Below are 26,527 nucleotides of genomic sequence, written 5' to 3' on the forward strand. Positions count from 1 at the left end.
TTGTTGAGAACTCCTTGGCATGTTTTACTAACTTCTCTATTCCTTTTGTTTGAGTTCGAATTTATTCGTTACGTGAGATAGTAATTGTGCTTTGGTAATTTTATATGTTACTCGTGTTTATTTGCTTTTGTATTCTGTTTGCTGTTTGAATTTGTTTAGGCTCTTCCGGTTCATGTTATCGGGATAGCAGTAAATATTTTTTTTGAGTTAGTGTTCTATGAACATTATACCTACTTTGAGAATGTTTGATTGCGAAATGCTTTGTCCTAGACCGGCAAAGTGAAATCAAATAAACAAACCACTAGCTATAACTAGTGCGTCTGTTATTATTGAAGTCCCGGATGCAAGACTCCGTGGCAATTTTTGAGTTTAGCTCATGAAGTCCCGGATGCAAGACTCCGTGGCAATTTTTGAGTGTAGCTCATAAAGTCCTGGATGAGAGACTCCAAGGCACCTATGCGTTTAGTCGAGTTTGTTAGAACTCGAGTTTGTTTGTTGTTAGTGGAAGCACTATGACAAATATTTTTGTATTGAGTTTGCTTGTGCTAATTTTGCGTTTGGTTTTGAGTTAATTCCAATGGAGTTGATTTTATTTTAGTTGAGTAGATATTATTAAAGTTATTTATAATAATATCTTACAATGTATTCAGACATATCTTGTCCTGATTGCATTCCTTGTTTTTCTGGGAGTTTCTCGATTGAAAATTTTCCGCCGTGGTTAACCCCAGAAGACTTTTACGGAACTTTTGGCCAACTTGTTTTCTTTCCCTGTCATACAATTTCGACACTTTTTTGCTTTGATCTTGCAGTCAAAATCTTAGCATTGCTTGACGATTACCTAGTTACCGGTTGAGGGGACAACCATAACGAAGTTTGCCTACCTACCTAGTTGGCCACTCGCCTTTGTTGAGCTGGAGCAACCCTTATTTTCGCGTCCAAAACTTCAACATTGGTATGTTCCACCTTTTTAGTTTGGCTAGAGCCATTTGTGTAGATATTTGCCATTGGTCGTTGTACTTGCGAGTCAACGAACCATACTTTGAGTCGACTTTCGAGTTGAATGTTTAGTTTTATGATAAGGATTAGAGCAACACTGTAGGTGTTTGCTGCCTTAGTCGTTTAGAATTAGAGTAGTCCTTGTATATATAGTTCCTAGTTTTTGTGTTTTATTTGCGTTTAGTTTATCTTAGAGATAACCCTTTTAGTTTGGTGTTTGAGTTTAGTTGCTTATTAGCTTTTTTTGATTTGGTCACTTGTGTTCAAGCAATTCGAGGACCACCACCAATTTTAGTAAATCTAGATGACTACCAACTATTCCAGGCTACTGCTTGATGGTCAGTCTTTTGTTTATGGTGCTTACTGCAGACTCCGATTGTAAACAGTGGTATTACACCACGGTTTAAATCGTGGGGGAAGCTGTATAACGTTTAAGTTTTCCCAGTGTAGATTTTGGTCTAGCCCCCCTCATTTCACGCTTTTATCTTAACTGATTAGATCTTAGAGTCCCTATCGGCGTTGTTTTTCTTAGAAACACATATGTGCTATCGATAGAGTCGACCGTTAGACTTTAATAGCTTTCTGGTGAATGATATGGGCCTTGCATCCCATAAGTCATCTTAAGTATTAGGTTCGCTAAGCCCTTTTACGAGTGGTAAGGAAATCTGTTCTTGAATATCTCTCACAGTTTCCCATAATTTTGATTGGTTAAAACCCCACCACAAACAAAGGACGCCAAAGGTTCATAAAAACCACAAATTCTCAAAATTCTGCATCATTTGTGAGTTGAGTTAATATAGTCATTATGTGAGATCAAGTTTGTTCGTGTATTGTGGGCCCCGCCGATTAGGCAGGTAAGAGTATTAATGATTGTTTATTGGTATGTACAATAATTGTACAATTGCGTTTTCTATTTTTTTAAAGGGTCCACCTTTCACCTTCCACCTTCCACCTATGCATTATGTTGTCCAGCTGCTATTTTATGAACACTGTTAAATACTATTATTCTTTCGAGTGTGTCGTAAAGTTGAATTTCTTCATGGCCATCTTCCACACCTTGAGAGCCTGCCGGCTTACAAAGGGCCATCCTACCCTCTAACAGATGTTTTAAGTAAGTCACTCATCTTTTACTTATTGAAGAAATTAGTAGAGACGCCTTTGTTATGTCCAGGGCAAGGACAATTGTGTGTTCTTTCGTGAAATAAGTTCAATGACCTAAAGTTTTCGCCCAGTTTGTGATAGTGACATTCTGAAAAGTAGGTCATACTTTTAGTATGAAGTTGATGATTATCTTTTTATTTTTAAATAGGTGATCATTTAAACTATAAACATTTACATTATGTAGATATTTTTCTGAGTATTATTAGAGTGTTATTAAGTATTGTTAGATAGGTATAAATATAAACAAAGAGCTCTTTCTTTTTTTTGTTGTAAGTGAACGGTAAAATTTCTAGTTTTTATTTAGAGTATGGATTTTTTATTTTTTTGAGTAACTTCAGTTTATTTTTTTTGAGTTAATAAGAGTTATATTCGTTCACTTACATTATAGGTACATCTCGTATTTTGTTAGTTTTGCGGTGTTGGTGAATACACCAACGTATATGCAATTTGTTAACCATTTTTAAATAATTATTGTGTAATTTTTGTTTTTGTGGTTGACGTTTTTACGTTTTATTTGCATATATTATGTGAGCATTAAGAGATTTCATTGAGTATTTTAATAAATGTTTTGTTAAAGTGTACGATGTCGTTTTTTATTTATTATTTACAGCTCAAGACTAAGAACAATGTTGTTTTGTCGTAGCATTCTTGCTAATTTGTTATTGTTGTGTTATGTTTCGTTAATTATTGTTCCTTTGAGTATTTTTTGGTCAAAATACCTGGCGCCCTATATTTTCGTTTGAGTATTAAGTATTTTCGTTTTCTTAGAGTCCAAGTGTCAAACCATCAGTTAATGTTATCTATTTACCTTTTGTCTATCTTCGTTTCATTAGCTCTATTCGCATACCATTGTTTATTCATTTAACACCTTTCATTGTAACAGAAGCCCAACACAAAGAACCATGCCCACATCTCTTCCGACTGAGCAACGTGGCCTTTGTTTCGTCAATGTAAACGATTGGACCTTTCCATCTTCGGTCATTCCTTATTCCATCCAAGGATAATATCGTCCTGATCCTTCTGGTTCAGCCTTCATGACCTCGTGTCCATCTGATCGTTATAAAGTTAAAGAAAGGGTAAATATTGTTATTAAAAAAAATATCATCGACGTGACTTTAACACGTTAAGCCCCATGTGTACCACACTGGCACACACTCTAGTTTTATCTGGGACCGTGTGTACCTATCAGGCCACAGCGAAGTGTCGTGTTCCTAATGCCGTGGCTCGTCGAGGATCGCATTTGCCGTGCTTTCTTATGTATAAATGTGTGTAAACGGTCTGTGGTAAACAAAATCAGAGGTTGGTCCGTTAAACCACGTGTTCACAAACAGGTTAGGTTATAATTTCTAACATGCTTCAGTCAGTATCGGTTCGAACGTCTAACGAGGCTAACACTATTTTCTCTTCAGTTTTTTGTTAAAAAGTGGAACTAAAAAATAAGATAATGTTCCGTAAAGGACTATCGGAAGACGAACTTCGCAGACTTGCTGAGGAGAGTGACTTTAGTGATAGTAGTATGTCTGAAAGTACGTTTTATGATTCTGATGCCGATCCAGTGTACAATGAAAATGTTACTGATGGTTCTTCAGACTCATACAGTAGTGAATATGAGTCTCGTAGAAAAAAAGCTAAAATTTGCAAACAAACACAAAATTGCAAAGAATTTACTGCAGGTTCTAGTTCTAACCAAAAGGAGGCTGATACAAGAAGGATAGGTAAATTATTTAAGAATGCACAAATTCGGTTTGTACTTTACTTTTTTTTTGCTTTGTAGAAAAAGCTGAATCTGCAAACGTTAGCCTGGAAGCTGTTATTGACGATGTATCAAGAAATAAAATAACTGCAGGTCCTAGTTGTATCCAAAAGGAGGCTGATACAAGAAGGATAGGTAAGTTATTTAGTAATGCACAAATTCTGTTTGTAGTTTACTTTTTTTTTGCTTTGTAGAAAAAGCTGAATCTGCAAACGTTAGCCTGGAAGCTGTTATTGACGATGTTGTATCAAGAAATAAAATAACATGGAGCGATGTGCCAAATCCAGATGATCTCAATAAGTTCGAACTATCATTTACTTCAGGAATAAATCAGGAAGAACTCGCAAAACTTACAGACCACAAACCAATAGATTTCTACCTACTGTTTATCGACCGTCAAGTGCAAGATTTGTTGGTTACTGAAACTAATAAATACGCCGAACAAACCATAATCGCTGGTATTGTAAATGAGTCAATAACGAAACATTCGCTTATGAGTAACTGGAGACCAATTGACAGAAAAGAATTGCTTCGATTTTTGGCTCTCATTATTTGGATGGGGTTAGACAGAAAACCGAAACTCAGAAATTATTGGAGTAACAATTTACTTTACAAAAATGAAGTTTCTAAAATGTGTGAAATAAGTAGAAGTCGATTTGAAATATTATTACACTTCTTTCACATTTCAGATAACGAGAGCTGCCCACCTGGAAACAGACTCTACAAAATTTCTCCTCTTGTACAAATACTAAATGAAAAGTTTCAGAAAATGTGTACTCCTAGAGAATCGTTATGTATTGACGAAACTATGGTGCCATTTCGTGGTAGACTTAGTTTTTTGCAATACATTCCTGGAAAAAGACACAAATATGGAGTCAAATTGTTTAAACTTTGCGTCGCAGATGGATATACGTACGCCGTTAAAGTGTACGGTGGAAAAGAGATGCAACCATCTGAAAAGTCGTTAGCATCCAGAGTGGTGATGGAACTTATGCAACCGCTTCTAGATACAGGCAGAAGTTTATATACTGATAATTTTTATACGAGTGTTGACTTGGCTCATGATTTAAATAATAGGAAAACCCATTTAGTCGGAACATTACGTTCCAATAGGAAACATAATCCCAAAGCGGTAGTCAATGCAAAATTAAAAAGAGGTGACATGAAGTATCTACAGAGTAATACAAAAGTTGTTATCGGAAAATGGAAAGATAAACGGGACGTTTTGTTTTTAACGACCAATGATATTCCTTTGATGATAGATGTTCAAACAAAACGTGGACCTGTTCCCAAACCATCGACCATTGTTGACTATAATTCTGCAAAATCTTTTATCGATGTGTCGGATCAAAAGGCTGCATATAATTCCCCTGTTCGACGAAGTATGAAGTGGTATCGTAAATTGGCTGTGGAATTACTAACAAATACCGCACTTGTGAACTCTTTAGTTCTCTACAAATCTGTTACTGGCAAACATCTCTCAATTACTGAGTTCCGTGAACAGATTGTTCAAAGTCTTTTAATGCCTCAAACAACTTCTGAAAACTCTTTAACAACTTCTGAAAACTCTTTAACAACTCTGCATACGTTGGACGAGAAAGAGAAAAGGGGAAGGTGTTGAGCATGTTACAAGAACTTTTCGAACCGTGAAGGAAGAGCATCAGCGATGAAGAATGCCAAAAGGGTATACACTTTTTGTCCGGCATGTGCCGTTAATACCGCATATATGTGTGTTAAGTGTTTTGTGAATATTCATACATGTTCTTTGAAAAAATAAATTGTTTTTGTATTTTTAAACTTAAAATATCTTAGGGAGAAGGTATTTGATTATCTTCCTGGTGTGAGCCAATATGGCACACATGGTCCACATTAAAACAAATTACAAAAATAATTATAAATAGACCGTGTGTACCCTGTTGGTACATGCTGTTTTTTTACTTAAAAAATGTATTTTGTTTTTATTTTAGAATAGAAATAAATAGTTATACACATTCTTATTTCAAAATTATTAAAAAAATGTTCCGGTCTGACAGAAAAATTATGTCATGATGGTCCGGGGCTTAACGTGTTAAAGTAATTTTAAATATTCAAATATAAAAAAGTAAGCAGGCCAGGCGATTTGCGAGATATTTTAACTCTGCAAGATGCTTGCATGAGTGTCCCAGGATTATTTCAGGGGGTGCATTCGAATTTTAGAAGATTGCGTCTAAATTTGTAAAATTTATATACTATTAACCAGTATAAAATATACAACTATACATGCATAGCTATGTACTTTCTTTCCGGCCATAGGGGTGCAATTGTTATTTTGACGGGGTATTAAGAATAAATATTCTAAAAAGACAGGTTTTTTGTAAAATTTTCTAACTGCCTGGTGATCAAAATAATTACGCATGCATGTGAATAAAAAGCACTATTGGTAAGCAGCAGTATGAGAAAAGGCGTATAGCGACTCTTCCTCTTCGTCAGACTCCCATCGAGACTCAGATTCCTCTTCTATATGATCTGTAAATAGTTGTAATATGTGTTTAGAATTATTTAAACATTAATTATTAATTAATTAATTGAGCTGCTACGTATTCTCTGTCCTTTTATATCGAGTCCAAGCCCGGACAGTCACGGGCGGATCTGAAAAAATACTTGCCACTTTTGAGATGTGGTGTTATCGAAAAATGTAAAAAGTCATGGACACGACACGTAATTGATATCTGAGAAATGTAAAATACATAATAATTACTCTACATTTTGAGGCATAGCAACATGGGTATCGTCAGGTTACGTGATTTTGATTGAGTGAACGGACTCACTGCGATAGAAGACGCAAACAGCTATCGGCATACACTCTTCCTCATACTGCTGCTAACCTATAGCGCTTTTCATTCACATGCACGCGTAATTCGTTTGATCACTTGGCAGTTAGAAAATTTCACCAACAAAAAACCTGTCTTTTTAAAAAATTTATTTTTAATCTTAAAAAATACCCTGTCAAAATAACAATTGTATACCCCTGGCCGGAGAAAAAGTACATAGCTCTGCATATATAGTTATATATTTTATACTGGTTAATAGTATGTACATATTCAGATGCAATCTTCTGAAGTTCAGATGAACCCCCTGAAAATAATCCTGGGCCGCCTATGCAAGCATCTTGTAGAGTTAAAATCTCTCGCAAATTGTCTGGCCTGTTTATTTTCTTTATATTTGAATATTTAAATTTACTTTAAAATCACGTCAGTGATATTTTTTGTAATAACAATTTTACCCTTTTTTAAATTTGAGGGGGATTTTTGGGGAAAATAACCGCTACCCTCCAACCAGATCGGTATTTTTGTATTAGGCTATCATGTAAGAGTTACCTGAAAAATTTTCAGATTGCCTAAAATACCTACTCAAAAATGTCTAACAGCTCTCAGACCAATACAGTGATGAGCAAGCTAATATCCTGAAAAATATGGACAACACAATGCATTGTGCACTAAAAAGAGATGAAACTAGTAAAGGTTGAAACAAAAACGACAATATCCTAGCCCAGTTGATCGAAATTCCATCCGAAAATAATACTCCAATCAACTAAGATATGCTTCTTTCCATGAGCATTTTTCAGTGCGTCACAAATGATAGAAAAAAAGGTAAGTCCGTGATAATACACATTTATGACATTTATTCTAACATGACATTTTAGTTAAATCTCACAGTTGTCACATTTTATTTGCAATTTGGCATAAACACAAATCAATTGTGTTTATTGCATTTATAAAATCGTATTTTCTTTTATTTGTATAGTCTTATAAATTTTACAGTTTATATTCGTAGATATATTATATAATTAGTAAATAATTGTTTTCGTTTATAGCGCCATCTATTGACAACTAGAATAAATGTTATAAATGTCACCGACGAAATGTAACCACCGACGTGCGTTTTTTTTCTGTCACATAAAATTTAATGCGTTAGAAAGAAATCGAAAAACTGTGACGCACTGAAAGATCCTCATGATAAAAAGCATAGCTATCGTTTACCCTAGCTTAGCTCAGTCTCTCAGGGTGTGTGTTCGTCTTGTCCTAATCGACATAATATGAATTCTGAAAATTTTGAATGAAAGTAAAAAAAACCATATTTTAACCAATCATGTTTATTGTTCATGAAGATATAATAAAAATGTGACTTATTAAATGCATTAACAAATATATTCAAATTCTTGCCAAAAACTAACAATTTGTAGATTATACTTATGCATGGCTTGTGGTATTTGATGGTAGATCTTCTTGATGTCGGATGGTACAGCTGTAGACTTGTAGACCTGGGCAGATGTTGTGGCCCTAGGTCACTGCAACTAGAGATGTCGGGTGCTGCTGTCTGTTTGATGCATCTTGTTGTCTTGCCTGATGAGTAGCATCCCCGGTGATGAAGGCAGGTAGCTCCCGAAGGGAGAAAAGTGATTTATTCCCAAAAACTAGAATACAAAACGTGTATAAGTTTTAACATCAAGAAGAAAACTACCCTTGCCAAAAAGTACTCAAAAAGTAGCAGATGGCAAGGGGTAAATTAAATGGAATCAATTACTAATAGTTAAACCATCTGATTACTAAAAGCATGTCAATAGATGAAATGAAATATAGAAACCAAACACATGGTTGAACATTTGGAGGTGAGTTAAAAAAAATCATTATGTGTATTAAATGAATACAGGCTTAGAAAATTTTGTACAGTAATGTTGTAAACTACTCACCCCAAGAGAATATCAAAGTCTGGAAATAGATAGCTATTATCAACCCTGTGATTGGCTTTTATACCAAAATTAATTTTCCACCACCATTTTGAGAATTGAGAGACGAAGTGTTACTTAGGAGGTGGCAGGCATGTTCCGTATTAAAAGACAAATATCTAGAGAGTAAAGATATACGGGGTACGTTCAGTATGTTCAGTTGATGATTTAAATGAAAAGAGATGTAATAAATAGAGGATAATTAAAGAGGAAAATAAAAGAGGGCGCCAACGAGTTTTTAACGAAGAAAACAGGTAAAACCAATAGAAGATAATTATTAATGAAATATTAAAGAAAATAGAATAAAATAATTATTTAAAAATAAAATAGCAAAGATGTGACGTTTGTAACGTTACAAGGTGGGAAATTATTGGTATAAACCTATGGAACATGGCCCCTTACTTTAGTTTTCCGCCTTTAGACGTTGTAACACCACTACGAATGGGCGCTATTTAAATGTAGCACGTCTATGGATAACAAGGGCAAAAAATAATTTGTAACACGACAAACTAAACAAAACATAAGAATATACTTGGTGCTACGTAACTTTTCGAAGTACCTCGGTAGCTCTAAGTCTTCCGAGACCTAGGGGGTACATTCTAATAGATTTTAAATATTATAGAAACTCAAATGTTCGAGGGCGCCATAATTATAAAAGAAGGTATATTATATGCTTAATTGTCAAAAAAAATATAAAGCTAAGAATGCCGGCTACTTGAAATATTTGTACTTACCGTAGCTACTCTCGTGCATGGTTACTTTATAAGAAGGATAGAGATTGGTAAAGAAAATCTAATAATTCAACATAATTCTTACTTTATTGAAATCAAATAAAAATTTAGCAAAGCTGTTATCAAGAAAAAAGTCCTTAATCATTTTATTAATTTGCGAGAAAACGTAAGAGTTCAACAATTAAAAATAGCGCAAGTACCCTGTTGTTTTCTTTATCCGTGTGTGTTCCATACTCCATGCGGCAGTTAAGGTGTTAAACATTTTCCTTGATGTCACGGCACATTTGTTGTCACGGCACATAACGACACTCATTTTGACAGATAAAGTACAGCTATTAATTATATTAGAGATGAAATTTCATTATTCGTTTATTGTATTCAACATTTAGATACCATTATTATAATTATTATTATTGATTAAACTTATTTGAAAGAAAACGAAAAATTTTTCGACAAAAGGAAACCAAATTTGGATCAGTTTATCCATTACGAGAAACACAAAATGCGGCCGAGAATTTACACTCTATACGACCGTAGATACAGCGGCAACTTGAGCCTACTTGGGCTCTGGAACTAAAATTGAACTGTACTAAATATATTTAACTATCTCCATCAAACTATTGTTAAACAATTATCTCCGTCAGTTGACGGAAAGAACACCAGCTTTCTACTCTAGACTCCTCAGAACTAGATCAGAATCTCACTAATCTCCTTAGAACTCTATCACAACCCAAAATTCATTCCATCTCCCTATCTTTCTACCCTACTTAACCATGTCAGGTTTTACTAATCAAAAAATTAGCAAATTTCCACTCTTAATCCCAACACGAATAGAAAAGATTTAAGCAAATTTTAACCACGCCTTGAAAAGGCAGCGACTTTTTCTCTCGCAAATAGGATTAAACCAAACAAAATCCTGATCTGATGACTATATTTTAGCTAAAGACCTTCTCACGCTATCTGCTGATTCAGCTTTTCGCATAGTTGGCCCACTCGATACCAACAAATTTATTACATAAACAAACTCAGAGCCTTTATCTCGGCAAAGGAATGCACAACATAAACAAACCAGCTTCAAAGTAACATATTCCAGTCTCCAGAAGCAATTAGCTCTTGGAATTAAAACCGCTTTTCTCAGTATAGTAAACAACTCGAGGTGCTTACCTACGCCAAATCCCTGAGAACATAAGTTAGATAAACAGCACAACATTCGATGTCGTGAGAAACGAAAAAAAACTAAATAACTTTACGCAATACAGAGTACGATTCTCGTCGGGATCGAATTACGAACAGGGAGTTAAGACGGAGAACAGGAGTGACGGATGCCATAGAAGAATTATGACCCTAAAGTGGAACTGGGCTGGACACATAGCTAGAATGTCGGATAACAGATGGACACAACGAATAATACACTGGAGACCATGACAAGAAGCATACCTAACTAGATTTCGTCCGCCAACCAGATGGTCTGATGACAAAACTGATCGACAAAAACTGGAGGCAAACAGCACAAAACAGAAATGCATGAAAAAGACTGAGGGAGACATGAAGCAGTGGATAGATCCGGGTTAAAAAATGAATACACAGTAAAATCTCTGAAACGGATTTAGGATACAGGGTGAAGCGAAAATGTTAATGATTTTCGTACCGTTACAACGTTAGTTTCCTTCGTGTCGACTCACACAAATAAGCGTCAAAATATGACAAGGTATTAGCTGAATATTTTTTGCCTTAGGGAATGGGAAACCTGTCTCTGTTTAAAAAATTTTTAAGGCAGTTTTTATATGAAAATATTTTAAAAATTTAAGTAAAATTATTAACTTCTTAATAATAATGATTGTTTTTGATTTATTTTTGGATAGCCTTGCTTAGCGGCCTTACAACCGGCTGCTAGTTCTAGTATTTGTTGATTACAAAAAAGCCTTTGATACTATCAAAATGGTAGCCATTCTAAGAGCTTTGCGAGATTGTAGAATCGACTACGGATATTCTAACATTATTCAACATATATTGTTGTAGAATTGTTTTTTTAAAGAAATTCAAAAATTATAGTTCATCATTTAAAAAGAAAATTAAATTTATATCAAAGACCATTAGATCATAGATTCTCATCCCAATCTAATTTAGCTATAAAACAATGTGTCGGGAAAGTGAAAACATTAGTGATAATGATTCGACGAAGTGAATTGGTACACTAACAAACAATTCGGGAATAGAAAGTGGACATATCGTTTGGCGAGAACAATAATGTTTTTAAAATGTTTCCGGGAAGGTTTAATGATGGTACACACTTTGTTTTAGTTTTAGAAGTAAAAGTAGTATGTATGAAAAAACTAATTATGATATTCCTTAAAATTTGACAAATTGGAAAGTTATATAGAAAAGTATTTGGTTCTTAAGAAATGGGTAGGAAAGGTTTTGAGAGAGGCTTGTTTTTGATTGGGTAGAAAAGATCGGTAGAAGGGATAAGCAAGTTGGTGTCTGCATTTGCGAGAGAAGAGAGGGTCACTTCATAATGGATATTTGAGGAGAGCAGTCGAGTTTCCAAAAGTGAGAGATCAGTCTATAGTGTTGTGATCGGCCTTTGCGAGCAGAATCAAGTTGAAACCGAATTGTCGACCGGTTGAAAAGTTAGTTTTCCTGGTCCGAGGGAGATTCCTTTGTTTTGTCTAGAACGAGTAGCTGATTGATATCTACTTGCACAAGATATCGAACAAGGAGGAAATTGAGTAAGAGAATTCGAGCAAGTCCTGTCTGTTGTTTTGAAAGTAGTTTGGACGAGAGGGACCTTTTCGCACGATCCAGAGAGTACGTTGGGAGCATCGAGGACCACGCAATCCGGAAAAAGAGGAAGTGAAGAAACAAAAAGGTTAGTCAAATCATTTTTCGGAAGGGAGAGAATTTGTTCATATCAGAACCATATTTGCTTATTTGTTTATTGAACATTACTATAACGCAGTTAGTCATTTCAAATTTAAGAATTCAATTCAAATTAATAAAAGTAAAATTTATTAAATTTAGTATGAGAAAAAAATAATTTATTTAAATAATATTTTTTTGTTAAAACAAAGAGATATCAGAATTAAAGTTAGATTTATTAAGTAAGAAATTGTTGCAACAAAGTCAAATTTAGTATTTTTAAATCATATGTACACGGTTTACTTGGTAAATGAATAATATATTACATTTATATGATATTGAATGTTTTTAATTTCCCTGTTCCATCCTGGAAGAAGTAAGCAACTAGAAATACTAGAAGCCACAAATCATAGGTATTGTATCAAATACAGAATTAGCCCTGAGAATAAAATTTATTGGAATATTTAATTTGAATTTAGTTTTTGTTTTACATAGGCAGTGATTAAAGTAATTGATTAATTAATTAAATTAAGAATATGCTAATCAATCTAAATAAAGAGATGAAATAGAGCATAACAAAATGGCGTCCTAACTGATAGAGCATTAGAGAGTATTTCTGGTTGCAACTTTGAAAGGGAAGACAGAGGAAAAGCAGGTGATTGAAAATCTATTTATTGAGTGGTCAAAATTGATATATTTGAAGCAAGACTTATAAATTTCCTTTAGGTACAATTTCTAATAATTTATTTTATTTATTCGGTATTTGCATTTGATGAATTTTTGAAATTTTTGGCAATTATTACATTGGGTAAGGGAAAATTTGTTCGTGTCTGCAACAAATAGGGTATTTTAAAGTTTCCTATTTGGCGGGGATAGTATTCCTTGAAAATAAATGCCAGAGACAAGAAGCAAAAGCAAAGAAAACAAAAAACAAGGAGAACATTTAGAAAAAGAAGAAAATTTGGAACAAGGAGAACATTCAGATCAAGAAGACATTTTAGACACAACAATCATGGAAACAGGAAAAAAGGAATTGTCAGATTTAGAAAAATTATTACAACTGATGCAAATACAATCACAAAAACTGGATGAAGCAAAAAGAACAATGGATAGAAATCAGGAAGAATCAAAAAGGACAATGGATGAAAATCAACGTGAAACAAAACGAGTAATGCAAGAAAATCAGGAAGAAGCAAAACGAGCCATGAAAGAAACAACAAAAAATGCAAGAAAATCAGGAGGAAACAAAACAAGCAATAGAAGAAAACAACCAGAGAATGGAGGAACGCATCGGAAAATATGAAAAGGAAATAAAAGGATGTTTGGCAACAATGAAATACGAGATAAATAAAAGAACAAGAAAGGAGAATTAAAGATCACGTGAAAGAACAAGAAACGAAAATTCAAAATAAAATGAAGGAGTTAACACATTGCCAGAAAAAGGAACTAGAAAGTTTGGAAAACAAGCTGGAAAACGCTATTTAAGAAGACAGAAAAGAAGTGGAAAATAGAATCAAAGAAATAGAAAAACAAGTCACCGAAAACAAGACTCAGCAGAATGTCGGAGAAAGAAGAAAAATGGTTATACATAGTACAGATGACGTAAAAATAAGTTTTGGGGGAGATGTAAGAAGATTACACCCAGTGCCCTTTATAAATAGCCCGAAAAAGAAAGTACAACACATCGGAAATTTTGAAACAGCCAAGGAAACGATCAGAAACCATGTTAAATATGAGGGAGGTCTAAGGTTTGACAGCAAGGAGGAAGAATTTGACAGTTGGCAACAGTTTGAACAAAAATTTTTAAACTTTTTCTGGGGAAAAGTCCAACAAATGGAAATCAACAAAGAATTACAAAATGGGAAATATAATGATCGGATGGGTATCTCAGAAAAAACATACGCATTACAAATATACAATAATGCAAAACATTTACAATATAATTATTCGTCAGAACAATTAGTCGAACTGATTGTAAGACATTTCGACGAAACGCTAGAAGATCATATAACGTTGCAAAATTACAAAGACATAGATAGTTTGTGCCCATTCCTACAAATAAGAGAATCACGTCTAAGAGAAAGAAAATCAAGAAGATCGCAAGAAGATTACAGGCCCCGAGAAACACAGGATTACAGGGATAGAAGACAAAACAATAGGAGGGACTATACAAGACGAGATTTTAATCCCAGGAGGGAAAACGGAAATAGAGACAACGGAAGAATAAATTATGAACAAAGAAATAGGCAATGGAATGAGGACAGAAATCGAGAAAACCAGAATAGAAACACCACACGCACAAATCAAGAAAACAGAAATAATGGTGGACAAAATGAACAGGGATATCTAGAAAACCGAAACAGATCCGACAAACCAAGAGAAAATAGAAGAGAGGTAAATAATACCCAGACAGAAGAATATGACGAAGAGAGACATTACGACGAAAATATAAACAACGAAAAAGAACCGGCGTCTTTTTCACGAAGGCGCTCACTCGAAACAAAAACCCAAACCGGAATTTTTTGTCACCCGAAGGAATTTATAAAACTGGCAGGAAACAATGAAAACAGAAATGGAATAAATTTAAAATTTGTGAATGGTTTTATCAACGAGAAACCAATTAAAATTTTGGTAGATACTGGCTCGGAAATAATACTGGTCAACAGAAAATTAATAGAAGAAATCAATTTAACAAATTTAATTTACAAAATACCTAGGGTGAACTTAGTGGGTGCAAATAAATGGACATTGGCAACAATAAATGAAGGCACACGAATAAAGATACGAGTGGGTAAGAGATTTTATGCACTACAATGTGTGATAATGCCAAATCTGTATGATTGTAGGAGTCGATGATTTGACAGAAAAATACATAGCAATTGATCTCAAAAATGACAAGGAACATGAAAAACAGAACATGGACGAATCAGATAAAGAACAAACAGTGGAGATGAATTTGGCAACGAAACAAGGACAAAGCAAAAAGCAAAGAAGGCGGAAAAATAGGACAAAAGAAAATGAAACCTGGAATTCCTCAAAAGAAGGGTCGAGCCCCGAAGAAAAGGAAAAATTGACAGTTACAAAAGAAAATGAGACCTGTGGTTCCTCAAAGGAAGAGTTGAGCCCAGAAGAAGAAGCAAAAAGGATAGTGACAAAGGAAAATGAAACAAGGATTTCCTCAAAAGAAGATGAACTAGGGGAAAGAAGAAGAAATGAGAGTAAAAAAAGAAAACGAGCAGAGAACAATTGAAACACTGTGAGGAGAAGAAAAAGTATGTGAAAACGAGGATGCAGAATACACGATAAACATGGGTAAGGAGTTAGAAGGAAAAGAAAAGATGGGCTTGAATTTAAGGGACTATAAAAATTTCATAAATGAAGAACATAGAACGCCCCAAAAATTTGAAAATGCATTTGAGGTAAAAAACCTAGGAAACAGCCGATCGAAAACTTACCCGATTCCGTATGAATATCGACAACAGGTGAAAAGGGAGACTGGTAAAATATTCAAAGATCAAATCGTAGAGAGATGTGACTCCCCGTGTATCAATATAATCGTAATAGTGAAAACTAGCTATGTTTTGAGACATGTTGATTCGGAAAATATCAGAGGAATTTATAATATTCACGATGTGTACAAATATCATTAGTAAAGGAAGGAAGGACAGATAGGAAATAGCTAAGGTAGTAGATAGGAAATAAATTAGGATAATGAAATAGGTAGATCGGAAAATTGTTTTGCCTCGAGAAAATCGGTTGCAGATGCAAATAATTTTATCGAATTCAAAAGGCGGGGATTTTGTTGTAGAATTGTTTTTTTTTTAATTAAAAAATTGTAGTTCATCATTTAAAAAAAAATTAAATGTATATCAAAGACCATTAGATCATAGATTCTCATCCCAATCTAATTTAGCTATTAAACAATGTTTCGGGAAAGTGAAAACGATTAGTGATAATGATTCGACGAAGTGAATTGGTACACTAACAAACAATTCGGGAATAGAAAGTGGACATATCGTTTGGCGAAAACAATAATGTTTTTAAAATGTTTCCGGGAAGGTTTAATGATGGTACACACTTTGTTTTAGTTTTTAGAAGTAAAAGTAGTATGTAGGAAAAAATTAATTATGATATTTCTTAAAATTTGACAAATTGGAAAGTTATATAGAAAAATATTTGGTTCTTAAGGAATGGGTAGGAAAGGTTTTGAGAGAGGCTTGTTTTTGATTAGGTGGAAAAGATCGGTACAAGGGATAAGAAAGTTGGAGTCTGAATTTGCGAGAGAAGAGAGTTTCTCTGCATAATGGATATTCGAGGAGAGCAGTGGAGTTTCCAAAAGTGAAAGAAACAAAAAGGTTAGTCAAATCATTTGTCGGAAGGGAGAGAATTTGTTCATATCAGAACCATATTTGCTTATTTGTTTATTGAACATTACTATAACGCAGTTAGTTATTTCAAATTTTAGAATTCAATTCAAATGAATAAAAGTAAAATTTATTAAATTTAGTATGAAAAAATAATAATTTATTTAAATAATCTTTTTTTGTTAAAACAAAGAGATATCAGAATTAAAGTTAGATTTATTAAGTAAGAAATTGTTGCAACAAAGTCAAATTTAGTATTGTTAAATCAAATGTACACGGTTTATTTGGTAAATGAATAATATATTACATTTATATGATATTGAATGTTTTTAATTTCCCTGTTCCATCCTGGAAGAAGTAAGCAACTAGAAATACTAGAAGCCACAAATTATAGGTATTGTATCAAATACAGAATTAGCCCTGAAAATAAAATTTATTGGAATATTTAATATGAATTTAGTTTTCGTTTTAGATAGGCAGTGATTAAAGTAATTGATTAATTAATTAAATTAAGAATATGCTAATCAATCTAAATAAAGGGATAAAATAGAGCATAACAAAATATATATTATATATGCAAATGCCACAACAGCAATAAACCTCCATACCCAAACTCAAAAAATAAAACTAAAAAGGGGAGGTAGACAAGGAGACAACATGCCACCAAAACTATTAAATGACGTAATTCAGCATGCATTTTAGATATTATAATGGAAAACAGAGGTTTGAATGTCGATGGCGAAAGGCTGAACCACCTACGATTTGCAGATGACATAGTTCTAATAACCGACGACTAAAAGGAAGCCTACGAAATGCTGCAAGAACTACAACGAGTTTCTCAAAAAGTAGGGATGGAAATAAACTTTGTGAAAACAAAATGATGACCAATTTAGTACCTAGCGGACCATTGAAACTAGAAAACTGCCATATCGAAACAGTTGACAAATACATCTATCTGGGCCACGAAATACAAATAAGTAGAGACAACCAAACATGCGAATTATCTAGAAGAATAGCTTTAGGATGGGCAGCGTATGGAAAACTAGGAGATGTGTTCAAGGAAAACATCCCAATAAAGCTAAAAAGAAAAGCATTTAACCAGTGCGTACTTCCGGTGCTGACTTATGGAGCTGAAACAATGATATTGACTAAAACATCAATAAGAAAATTACAAGTAGCACAACGAAAAATGGAAAGATCCATACTTGGCCTAGCTTTGAGAGACAGAATACGAAATGATGAGTTACGGCGAAGAACTGGAGTGGAAGACATCATAAAACGCATTACGAAGTTGAAGTGGGAATGGTCAGGACACGTCGCAAGACAGAGAGACAACAGATGGACAAAGAAAATCTTAGAGTGGCGGCCAAGGGCAGACAAGCGAAGTCGTGGCAGACCACCAACCAGATGGACCGACGACATTAAAAGAATAGCGACAAACTGGATTGCAGCTGCCCAGCAAAAAGAAGGGTGGAGACATCTTGAGGAGGCTTATGTCCGATAGTGGACAAATTTGGCTGTGTGATGATGATGACGAGCCTTGCTTCCAAACTCACTCATTCTTCTTCTTCTTTCTTTACTTTTGGCGTGCATACTAGTGCATTTGTCAGAACTCACTCATTCTATTCGTCCAAATTATTTAAAATTAAAAAAAAACGATAAAGTCACATTAACGATACCTACATACAGTATGGTGCAAATGTCTGGAATAAATTCGATATTTCGTAAACAGGCGACTTTAAGGAAAAATCCCGAAACAGGTCGATTTTTATTTTTAAATTATAATATTTTGGCATATATTTCATACGAGTGACGTCATCCGTATGGACGTGATGACGTAATCGATGATTTTTTAAATGAGACTAGGGGTCATGTGATAGCTCATTTGAAAGAGTATTCAAGTCTGTATTCAGTAATATCAATATTAACATAGGTTATTGTTTATACACAGTGTCAAAAAAAATTTTAATTAAATTAATTGACAAAAAAGAAGAATGTATGTAATTTATTTAAATCAAAATACATTTTACTATTTTCAGAAAACATAAAAAAATGTTTATTTCATAAATAAGCATTATTTTTCGCTTAAATTCAATGTTCAAACCAGCTCCCGCCAATCACCTGCCTCTTGGATGTTTGAACATTTAACTTAAGCGAAAAGCAAATCTTATTTGTCAAATAATCATTATTTTTCTGTTTTCTGACAGTAGTAAAATGTGTTTTGAATTAAATAAATTACATATATTCTTCTTTTTTTGTCGATTAATTTAATTTAATTTTTTCTTGATACTGTGTATAAACAATTATGTTAATATTTATATTACTGAATACCCAATTAAATACCCTTTCAAATGAGCTACCACAAGACTCCTAGCCTTATTTTAAAAAATATTCGATTACGTCAACACGTCCATATCGATGACGTTATTCGCATGAAGCATATGCCAAAATATCGCAATTTAAAAATAAAAATCGACCTGTTTCGGGATTTTTCCTTAAAGTCGTAGGTTTACAAAATATCGAATTTATTCTAGACATTTGGACCATACTATATACAGTGAGCACGTAAAGGTTGGAATAAATTCGTTTTCTCGAGAATGGACGACTTTGGAAAAAAATCCCGAAATAGGTCAATCTTTATTTTTAAATTACGACTTTTTGGCATATATGTCATACTAGTGACGTCATACGTCTGGGCGTGATGACGTCATCGATGATTTTTTTTAAATGATAATAGGGGTCGAGTGATAGCTCATTTGAAAGGTAATTCAATTCTCTATTCAGTAATATAAACATTAGCATAATTATTTATACAGGGTGTCCAAAAAATTTTTTTGAATTAAATTTATTGACATAAAAAGAAGAATGTGTGTAATTTTTTTAATTCAAAATACATTTTACTGATATTAGAAAACAAAAACAAAGAAATGTTTATTTGATAAATAAATATTGTTTTTTGTTTAAATTAAATTCAATATTAAAGCAGCTTTCCACTTGCCTCTTGACAGTTTGAAATTTAATTTAAGCGAAAAGCAATGATTATTTTTCAAATAAACATTTTTTTCTGTTTTCTGAGAGCAGGAAAAAGGTATTTTGAATTAAATGAATAACATACATTCTTCTTTTTATGTCAATAAATTTAATTCAAACTTTTTTTTGACGCCCTGTATAAATAATTATGTTAATGTTTAAACTACTGAATAGAGAATTAAATTACCTTTCAAATGAGCTATCACAAGACCCGTATTCTCATTTAAAAAAATCATCGATGACGTCATCACGCCCAGGTGGGTGATGCCACTAGTATGATATATATCCCAAAAAGTCGTAATTTAAAAATAAAAATTGACCTGGTTCGGGATTTTTTTACAAAGTCGTCCATTCTCGAGAAAATGAATTTATTCCATCCTTTACGTGCTCAATGTATATATACACATGACTAAAGTCAACTAGCTCTTAGCTAACGTCTAAAGGTGGGAACCTATCCCAAGTTATAATGTTTTGTAGATTAATACCGATAATCTCCCACCTCTACTTTTTTCATCTGTTTTTATATTTCACAACGCATTATGTTATCCATCTTTTGCGTTATTTTGATGGTTATTAGCGCGCTGATAACTCTATACAGTGATGAGCGCGCTATTGTCTTTTTGCGTCTTAACCCGGCATCCGACAGGTTACTTTTTTTGCCACTAACAGACAGGTGGGGTGTGACAATCCCCAGCAACTTAAAGGGTTAAAGAAACTCAAATAATATGTTTCCGTTTAGTTTTCTGTGATAACTGGAAGGCCAACATCCTGAAGCTGGTCGGGATAGTCACTATTTACACTATCATTGTCTATTTCTTCACTTACTTCCTAATCACTCTTGTCAATACATTCGTCACTGTGTCCTTCATCCTATAAGGCCTGAAGGCACGGTTGATCTCGTTCGTAATTCATTTTAGCTTAGACTAATAACAAAGTATGTTAAAATCTGTAATAAATATTTTTCACTTGCCTATACTTACTTGTTTATAGGAGTAAAACAAAATAAATACAATTCTGCAGAAAGTACAAAACCCAAATCGTGCTATCTAGCTCATGTGTCCACTACATGCAAAATTTCGTAATGTTTTAGGCGCTTCAGTATTGTTGAGGTGTACTAGACCCCACCTTACGGATTCCGGGTTAAAATCGTTTTCCGTCTCTTGTGTTATTTTGCCGCTTATTGGCGCACTCATCACTGTCTATGTGTCTATATACAGTGATGAGCGTGCTAATTACTGTATCTAAACACACATACAGTGATAATGTGCGCTAATAACCATCAAAATAACGGAAAAGACGGAAAAGATAGTACATTGTGAAATAAAAAGAGATGAAACTAGTAAAGGTGTAAAATTAACCTTTAGACATCTGTGGTAGGAGAAATTTTTAAATCCTGTCGAAGTGTTATTTGTCATACTCCTCCCATACATCTAAAGATGAGAATCTATGTAATATGTAACTTTATACGTTTTTATCAATAATTTCCACCTCTACTGGTTTCATCTCTTTTAATTTCACAACGTGTCATGTTTAATTATATCTTTTGCGTTAGTTTGCCGGTTACTAGCACGCTCATCATTGTAGAGGGTTATTCACTATATTTTGACCCCCCTGTAAACTGCTTTATTTACAGAATTAGAAAAAAAAATGTAAAATACAAAAGTTATTCGATTTTTAAATTATGATTTTTTGACATATATGTCATACTAGTGACGTCATTCACCTGAGCGTGATGACGTAATCGACTATTTTTTTAAATAGGAATATGGGTCGAGTGCTAGCTCATTTGAAAGGTTATTCAATTCCCTATTCAGTAATATAAGCATTAACATGATTAATTATACAGGGTGTCCAAAAATAATTTTTTTAAATTAAATTATTTGACACAAAAAGAAGAATGTATGTAATTTATTTAATTCAAAATACATTATGCTCCTGTCAGAAAACAGAAATAAATATTTATTGAACAAATAAACATTACTTTTCACTTAAATTCAATGTTCACGCTGCCTCCCATCTGCCTCTTGGAAGTTTGAACATTGAATTTAAGCAAAAATCAATGTTTATTTGTGCAATAAACTTTTATTTCTGTTTTCTAACAGCAGTAAAATGTATTTTATATTAAATAAATTACATACATTGTTCTTTTTGTGTCAATAATTTAATTAAAAAAAATTATTTTTTGACACCCTGTATAAATAATTATCTTAATGTTTTTATTACTGAATAGAGAAATAAATTTCCTTTCAAATGAGCTAGCACACGACCCCTATTCTAATTTAAAAAAATCGTCGATTACGTCATCACGCCCAGATGGATGACGTCACTAGTATGTTATATATGTCAAAAGATCATATTTTAAAACTCTAATAACTTTTGTATTTACCATTTTTTTTCTAAATCTGTAAATAAAGCAGTTTACAGGAGGGTCAAAATATAGTGAATAACATAATATATACATATAGGGGGGTCAAAATATAGTGTACATATACAGTGATGAGTCGTGTGCGAACTCCGAGACCTCCAACAAGTTATGCAAGTTTCACCTAATTCCTGTTTTTTTTTATCGCTTACTTTCTTCATGATCCAATCCGCCATGATTAGGAATAATATCGGGTACAGTACGCATACTTGTTTAACTCCGTTTTGTACAGCTACATCTTCTTCCATTTCTCTCGTATGTTCCAGTCTGACTCTATATTCCTTCTAGAATAATCCATATAGTTTTAGAATCTTCCAGATTTGTTCGTTGTTTATACTATCGATGTTTCAAGGTCAATAAACATCATATTTTTATCTTTTTGCCATTCACTAGCTTGTTGCAATATAATTCTTAGAGTACAAAATACGGTATGCGGCAAAATAATAAATAGTACTGAAATGCGTATGCCTCAAATTTGTATGTGTCATGACCGGTCTGACCTAATCTACCTGACCAATCTGCTCCTTTAGCATCCCCGTTGGAGATGCTGAGTGGGCAGACAGATCTGTAGTCTTGCACTCCCGTATTAAAGCTTAGAATTAAAGCCATTTTACGTTTAAAGTCCAGATGCTACAGATGCCAGAGGGCATCTTTAACATATGTTTTATCGGGAACGTCGTCGTGAATAATGTTCGCAGCTATATCATGTAGGTATACTAAATATATAAATAATCATAAACATTTCAATGTTCATTTCAGTATTGTTTATTTTGCCGCATACGTATGTTCGATAGTGGAGCATTTAGGGAGAAAACATGGTTGCTTGTTAGTTTGTTGTTCAGCTCTGGTTTCAGTCTATTCAATATAATATTTTTCCTATATACCTAAGTAAGTCTATTTACTATACTTTCCCAAAGAAAATGTTAATCCAGTTTATTGAATTATAATGGATGTTGTTTGAGTGTTAAAATTAAACTAAATTTTTACTTTTGTTATTTTACTTCTCACCCCAAAAAGACAATTAAAACTAAACTTTTTATTGCTATTAAATAAAATTTACTACATAATAAAAATATCGTGGAACAGTTGTTGTTGTTGCATCACAATTTAATTATTAGTAAATGAGAATATAAAATGTACCGATAAAACTGTTTTTAATACAATGTATGTATACAAAAAATATGATTTTGGATGATATATCAATTTACAAATTATTGGAATAACAGCTCAAATGAAAGCTGTTCTACAATTCCAATAAATTATGTTAACAGGCGTTAACATCATCATGCAGCTGAAATAATATTAAAGGTATACTGGTGAAATTAGCTATTAAAAAACAAATCACCAATTTGAGATTTTTATCAAAAATGTTATATACGTGCAAAAAAGCGGTAAAAAAATAAAAAATATAACAAATATAAAAAATATAACCATTTAAAAATATAAATAACTATTATAAAAAACCACTTTAAAATCGTTTAAAATTTTTCCCACAGAAAGGTTTTAGAGACAATGAATGATAATTATGTTAACGACTGTTAACGAAATATTAGAATTATAGAAAAGATTACACTGAGTCTTCATTTCTGGAAGATTCTGGGATTCTGAAACTTTAAAAGTCTAAACTGTACAGGGATATACAAAGGGAATATTATAAAGGGAGATGGGAAAAATCCTAGGTTTCTTTATCAACGATGTTCTGCTGGTAGGAATCACATTCTGGGATCAAGCAATGAAATACAAAAAATACATTAGTTCCTCTATAAAAAAGACATAAGAATCAAAATAGTGAAAATACTTATACTACATGTCGGTTAATAACGTTTTCCGCCGTTTTCCGACTTCCAATCGCCACTTCGTCCGGTTGTTCCATAGGTCCAAATAGTGAACTTACAAAAACCAAAAGAAGATGAACTAAGAACAAAATATATACATAATATTAATGGCATACAATGGCCATATAAATAGATGCAGAATAACAGAGAAATGAATATTATAAAACACTAATACTCCAACGGAAACATAAAAATATAAGAAAAGAATATCAACAAAAAATAAACATTATATTTCGAAAATATGGAGCACAATAAATGATATGCGATAAGTTATGTAAATTAAAGAAATAGCTTCAAGCTTCGCATTGCAAGTATGTGGCGTGATTAAACATAAAAAACTCAGAAAAAAAAAACGAAATGGTGGTGCAGTAAAATAATTCAAAAAGAAGTAAAAAAACAAAGGTTACTCGGAAAAAATATAAAATAAAACTAAAAAAATTAAACACGAAAAGCTCAAAAGATAAAGAATAGGTCGCAAAAATCCAAAATGTCTGTCAAAAATGAAATAATTATAAACAGCGAAATGAAATCTGGAAGGAATTTGGAAAAATGAAATATAAGTACAAAAAATTCATAACAGATAATAGACTGTTCTGATGAAATCTAATAACAATAAAAATCATGCGACTAATAGAAATGAAATAAAACATAAAACATGGAATGATTACTACGGAGATAAAAATTCTCAAGAGATAAACATCGAATAAGTTGAAACTGCACTAAAAAGAATTAAATCATAAAAAGCTTGTAATAATACTGATACGATCGGACTAGGAATGGTAAAGCGGCCGAGAGAAAACATAAAACAACGGCTCGGGATTATATCTCAAGAGATATAATTAATTAAATCTCAAGAGATATTAATACGATAATTACAGTTTGCCTGTGGAGGCATTCAAAATTTTCACAAGGTTAGTAGAAAAACGACAACTAGGGGATATAAAACAAAATAGGAGAAACACAACCTGCCGTAATGGAGCTGCTCAGTGGACAAAAAAATAATAAATGCATGTCTAACAAACTTACGAAAGAATAATACGAGAAATTACAAAGAACTATATAACATAGTATTAAAATTTGTAGAAGATGAACTAAATACAGTAAATCTATAAAATAGAAAAATCATGGACACAATATTAAAAGAACACAAGAAGACGCAGCAAACATTTAGAAACAACCGTACGGTATAACAAAAAGTACAAAGGTAAAACCAATGAAATATAAAAATGAATAAGGGAATATTTATAATAGAGAGGAAAATGAATATACTTAATCAAGTATGAGCAGATCACTACAGAGGAATACACTGGAGAAGAATTGAACAAGGGAGAGGAAACGGACCACGAAGAAGCAACAGATGAAGTAGACATCTAAATTTCAAAAGAGCAATTGAAGCAACTAATACAGAGAGCAAAAATTGAAAAGTTTCTGGCAAGGACGAAATTAACATGGAACTTATAAAATAAAGAGGAAGGAAACTGATGGAGAAAATACTACGCTATTGAAAAATAGATGGAAAGAAGAGAAGATGTCCAGAGACTTCGTGATTGATCAAGTTAATCATAAAAAGGGAGACCTACAAATATGTGAAAATTATAGATTAATAAAATTACTAAGCACAACATAATATAAAATATTGATATCAATAATATAGGAAGAAGATTGTCAAGGCTCACGAAGAAGAGAGTGGGACAATACCAATGTGCATTTACAGAAGGAAGTTTAACGAGAGAACTTATACATACAATAACAATAACAAATATGTAATGGGAAAAGGACATGAGTACAAAATACAATTGTAAATGCTATTTGTCAACATCAAACAGGCATTGGATTCGATTAAAACAAAGTAACTAGTATTCTTCTTATGGTAGCACTACAGCCCGGGGTGGGTCTTGGATTGCTGCACAACTCGCTTCCATTTCGGTCGTCCATGATGGTTGGATCAGTGGGTATCCCCACTGTTCTTAAATCTGACCATAATATATTGTCTCTCCATCACATTTGTGGGCGTCCTAAGTGCGATGTCACATTATGCGTTTTGACAGTATGCGGTGGAAACGCATCCGTTTCCAACGCAACCGCACCGACTAGTGTTGCCCAAATGCAAGACCAAGACGAGTCTTATAGCCAGTTGCACCAACAAATAAACGATTGATTTTTTGATTTGGATTGCCCGTTTATTTTAAAATGCGTTGCACCGACCATTAATCGATTAAAACCGACAGTTTTTGATCTGTCAAAAGTAACCACCCGATTTTCTGCGGTTATTTAAAAAATCGACTGTTTTTTACCTGACGTTTGACGTTTATTCCAATAACCTATAAAATTGCAGTTGTTGATAAAAATTAAAATAAGATAATTGAAAAGAGTAAAACCACGTAAAACGTTAAATCTAATTATTTTGTCATTTAAAGATGTTTAGAAAACATCATATATCCCATAATACTCATCGTTCAATAATATGGAAGTGTAATTGAAAATACCTACTACTTTAGTTTTTAAATACATTTGCATTATGGGATATAAAATGGGGAATTTCTGGAGAATATATTATTAGGGAATAGTGGATATCCCAGTCCTCAACTACAACTACCCAATGACACATGAC

General features: G+C 33.1%; 2 protein-coding genes across 3 annotated transcripts in view; one reads left to right on the forward strand and one right to left on the reverse strand.

Moving 5' to 3' along the window:
* The window catches only part of LOC126888032 (chitooligosaccharidolytic beta-N-acetylglucosaminidase), a 359,195-nt gene that overhangs the window by 161,755 nt on the left and 170,913 nt on the right, over nt 1-26,527 (reverse strand). The gene's annotated exons all lie outside the window — the stretch shown is intronic.
* Nucleotides 3,276-5,531, forward strand: LOC126888584 (piggyBac transposable element-derived protein 4-like). The gene is made up of 3 exons (XM_050656934.1): nt 3,276-3,872; nt 3,932-4,045; nt 4,105-5,531. The coding sequence occupies exons 1-3, from the start codon at nt 3,602-3,604 to the stop codon at nt 5,529-5,531; spliced, it is 1,812 nt and encodes a 603-aa protein (XP_050512891.1). The 5' UTR covers nt 3,276-3,601.

The sequence above is a fragment of the Diabrotica virgifera genome, chromosome 7 (assembly GCF_917563875.1).
Source record: "Diabrotica virgifera virgifera chromosome 7, PGI_DIABVI_V3a".
NCBI lineage: Eukaryota > Metazoa > Arthropoda > Insecta > Coleoptera > Chrysomelidae > Diabrotica > Diabrotica virgifera.

What these genes read in the sequence shown, in the direction of transcription:
- LOC126888584 (XM_050656934.1), top strand. Translation starts at nt 3,602, where the DNA reads ATGTTCCGTAAAGGACTATCGGAAGACGAACTTCGCAGACTTGCTGAG. An exon ending in GGCTGATACAAGAAGGATAG is followed by an intron (nt 3,873 to 3,931) that starts GTAAATTATTTA and finishes TTTGCTTTGTAG; the next exon opens with AAAAAGCTGAATCTGCAAAC. An exon ending in GGCTGATACAAGAAGGATAG is followed by an intron (nt 4,046 to 4,104) that starts GTAAGTTATTTA and finishes TTTGCTTTGTAG; the next exon opens with AAAAAGCTGAATCTGCAAAC.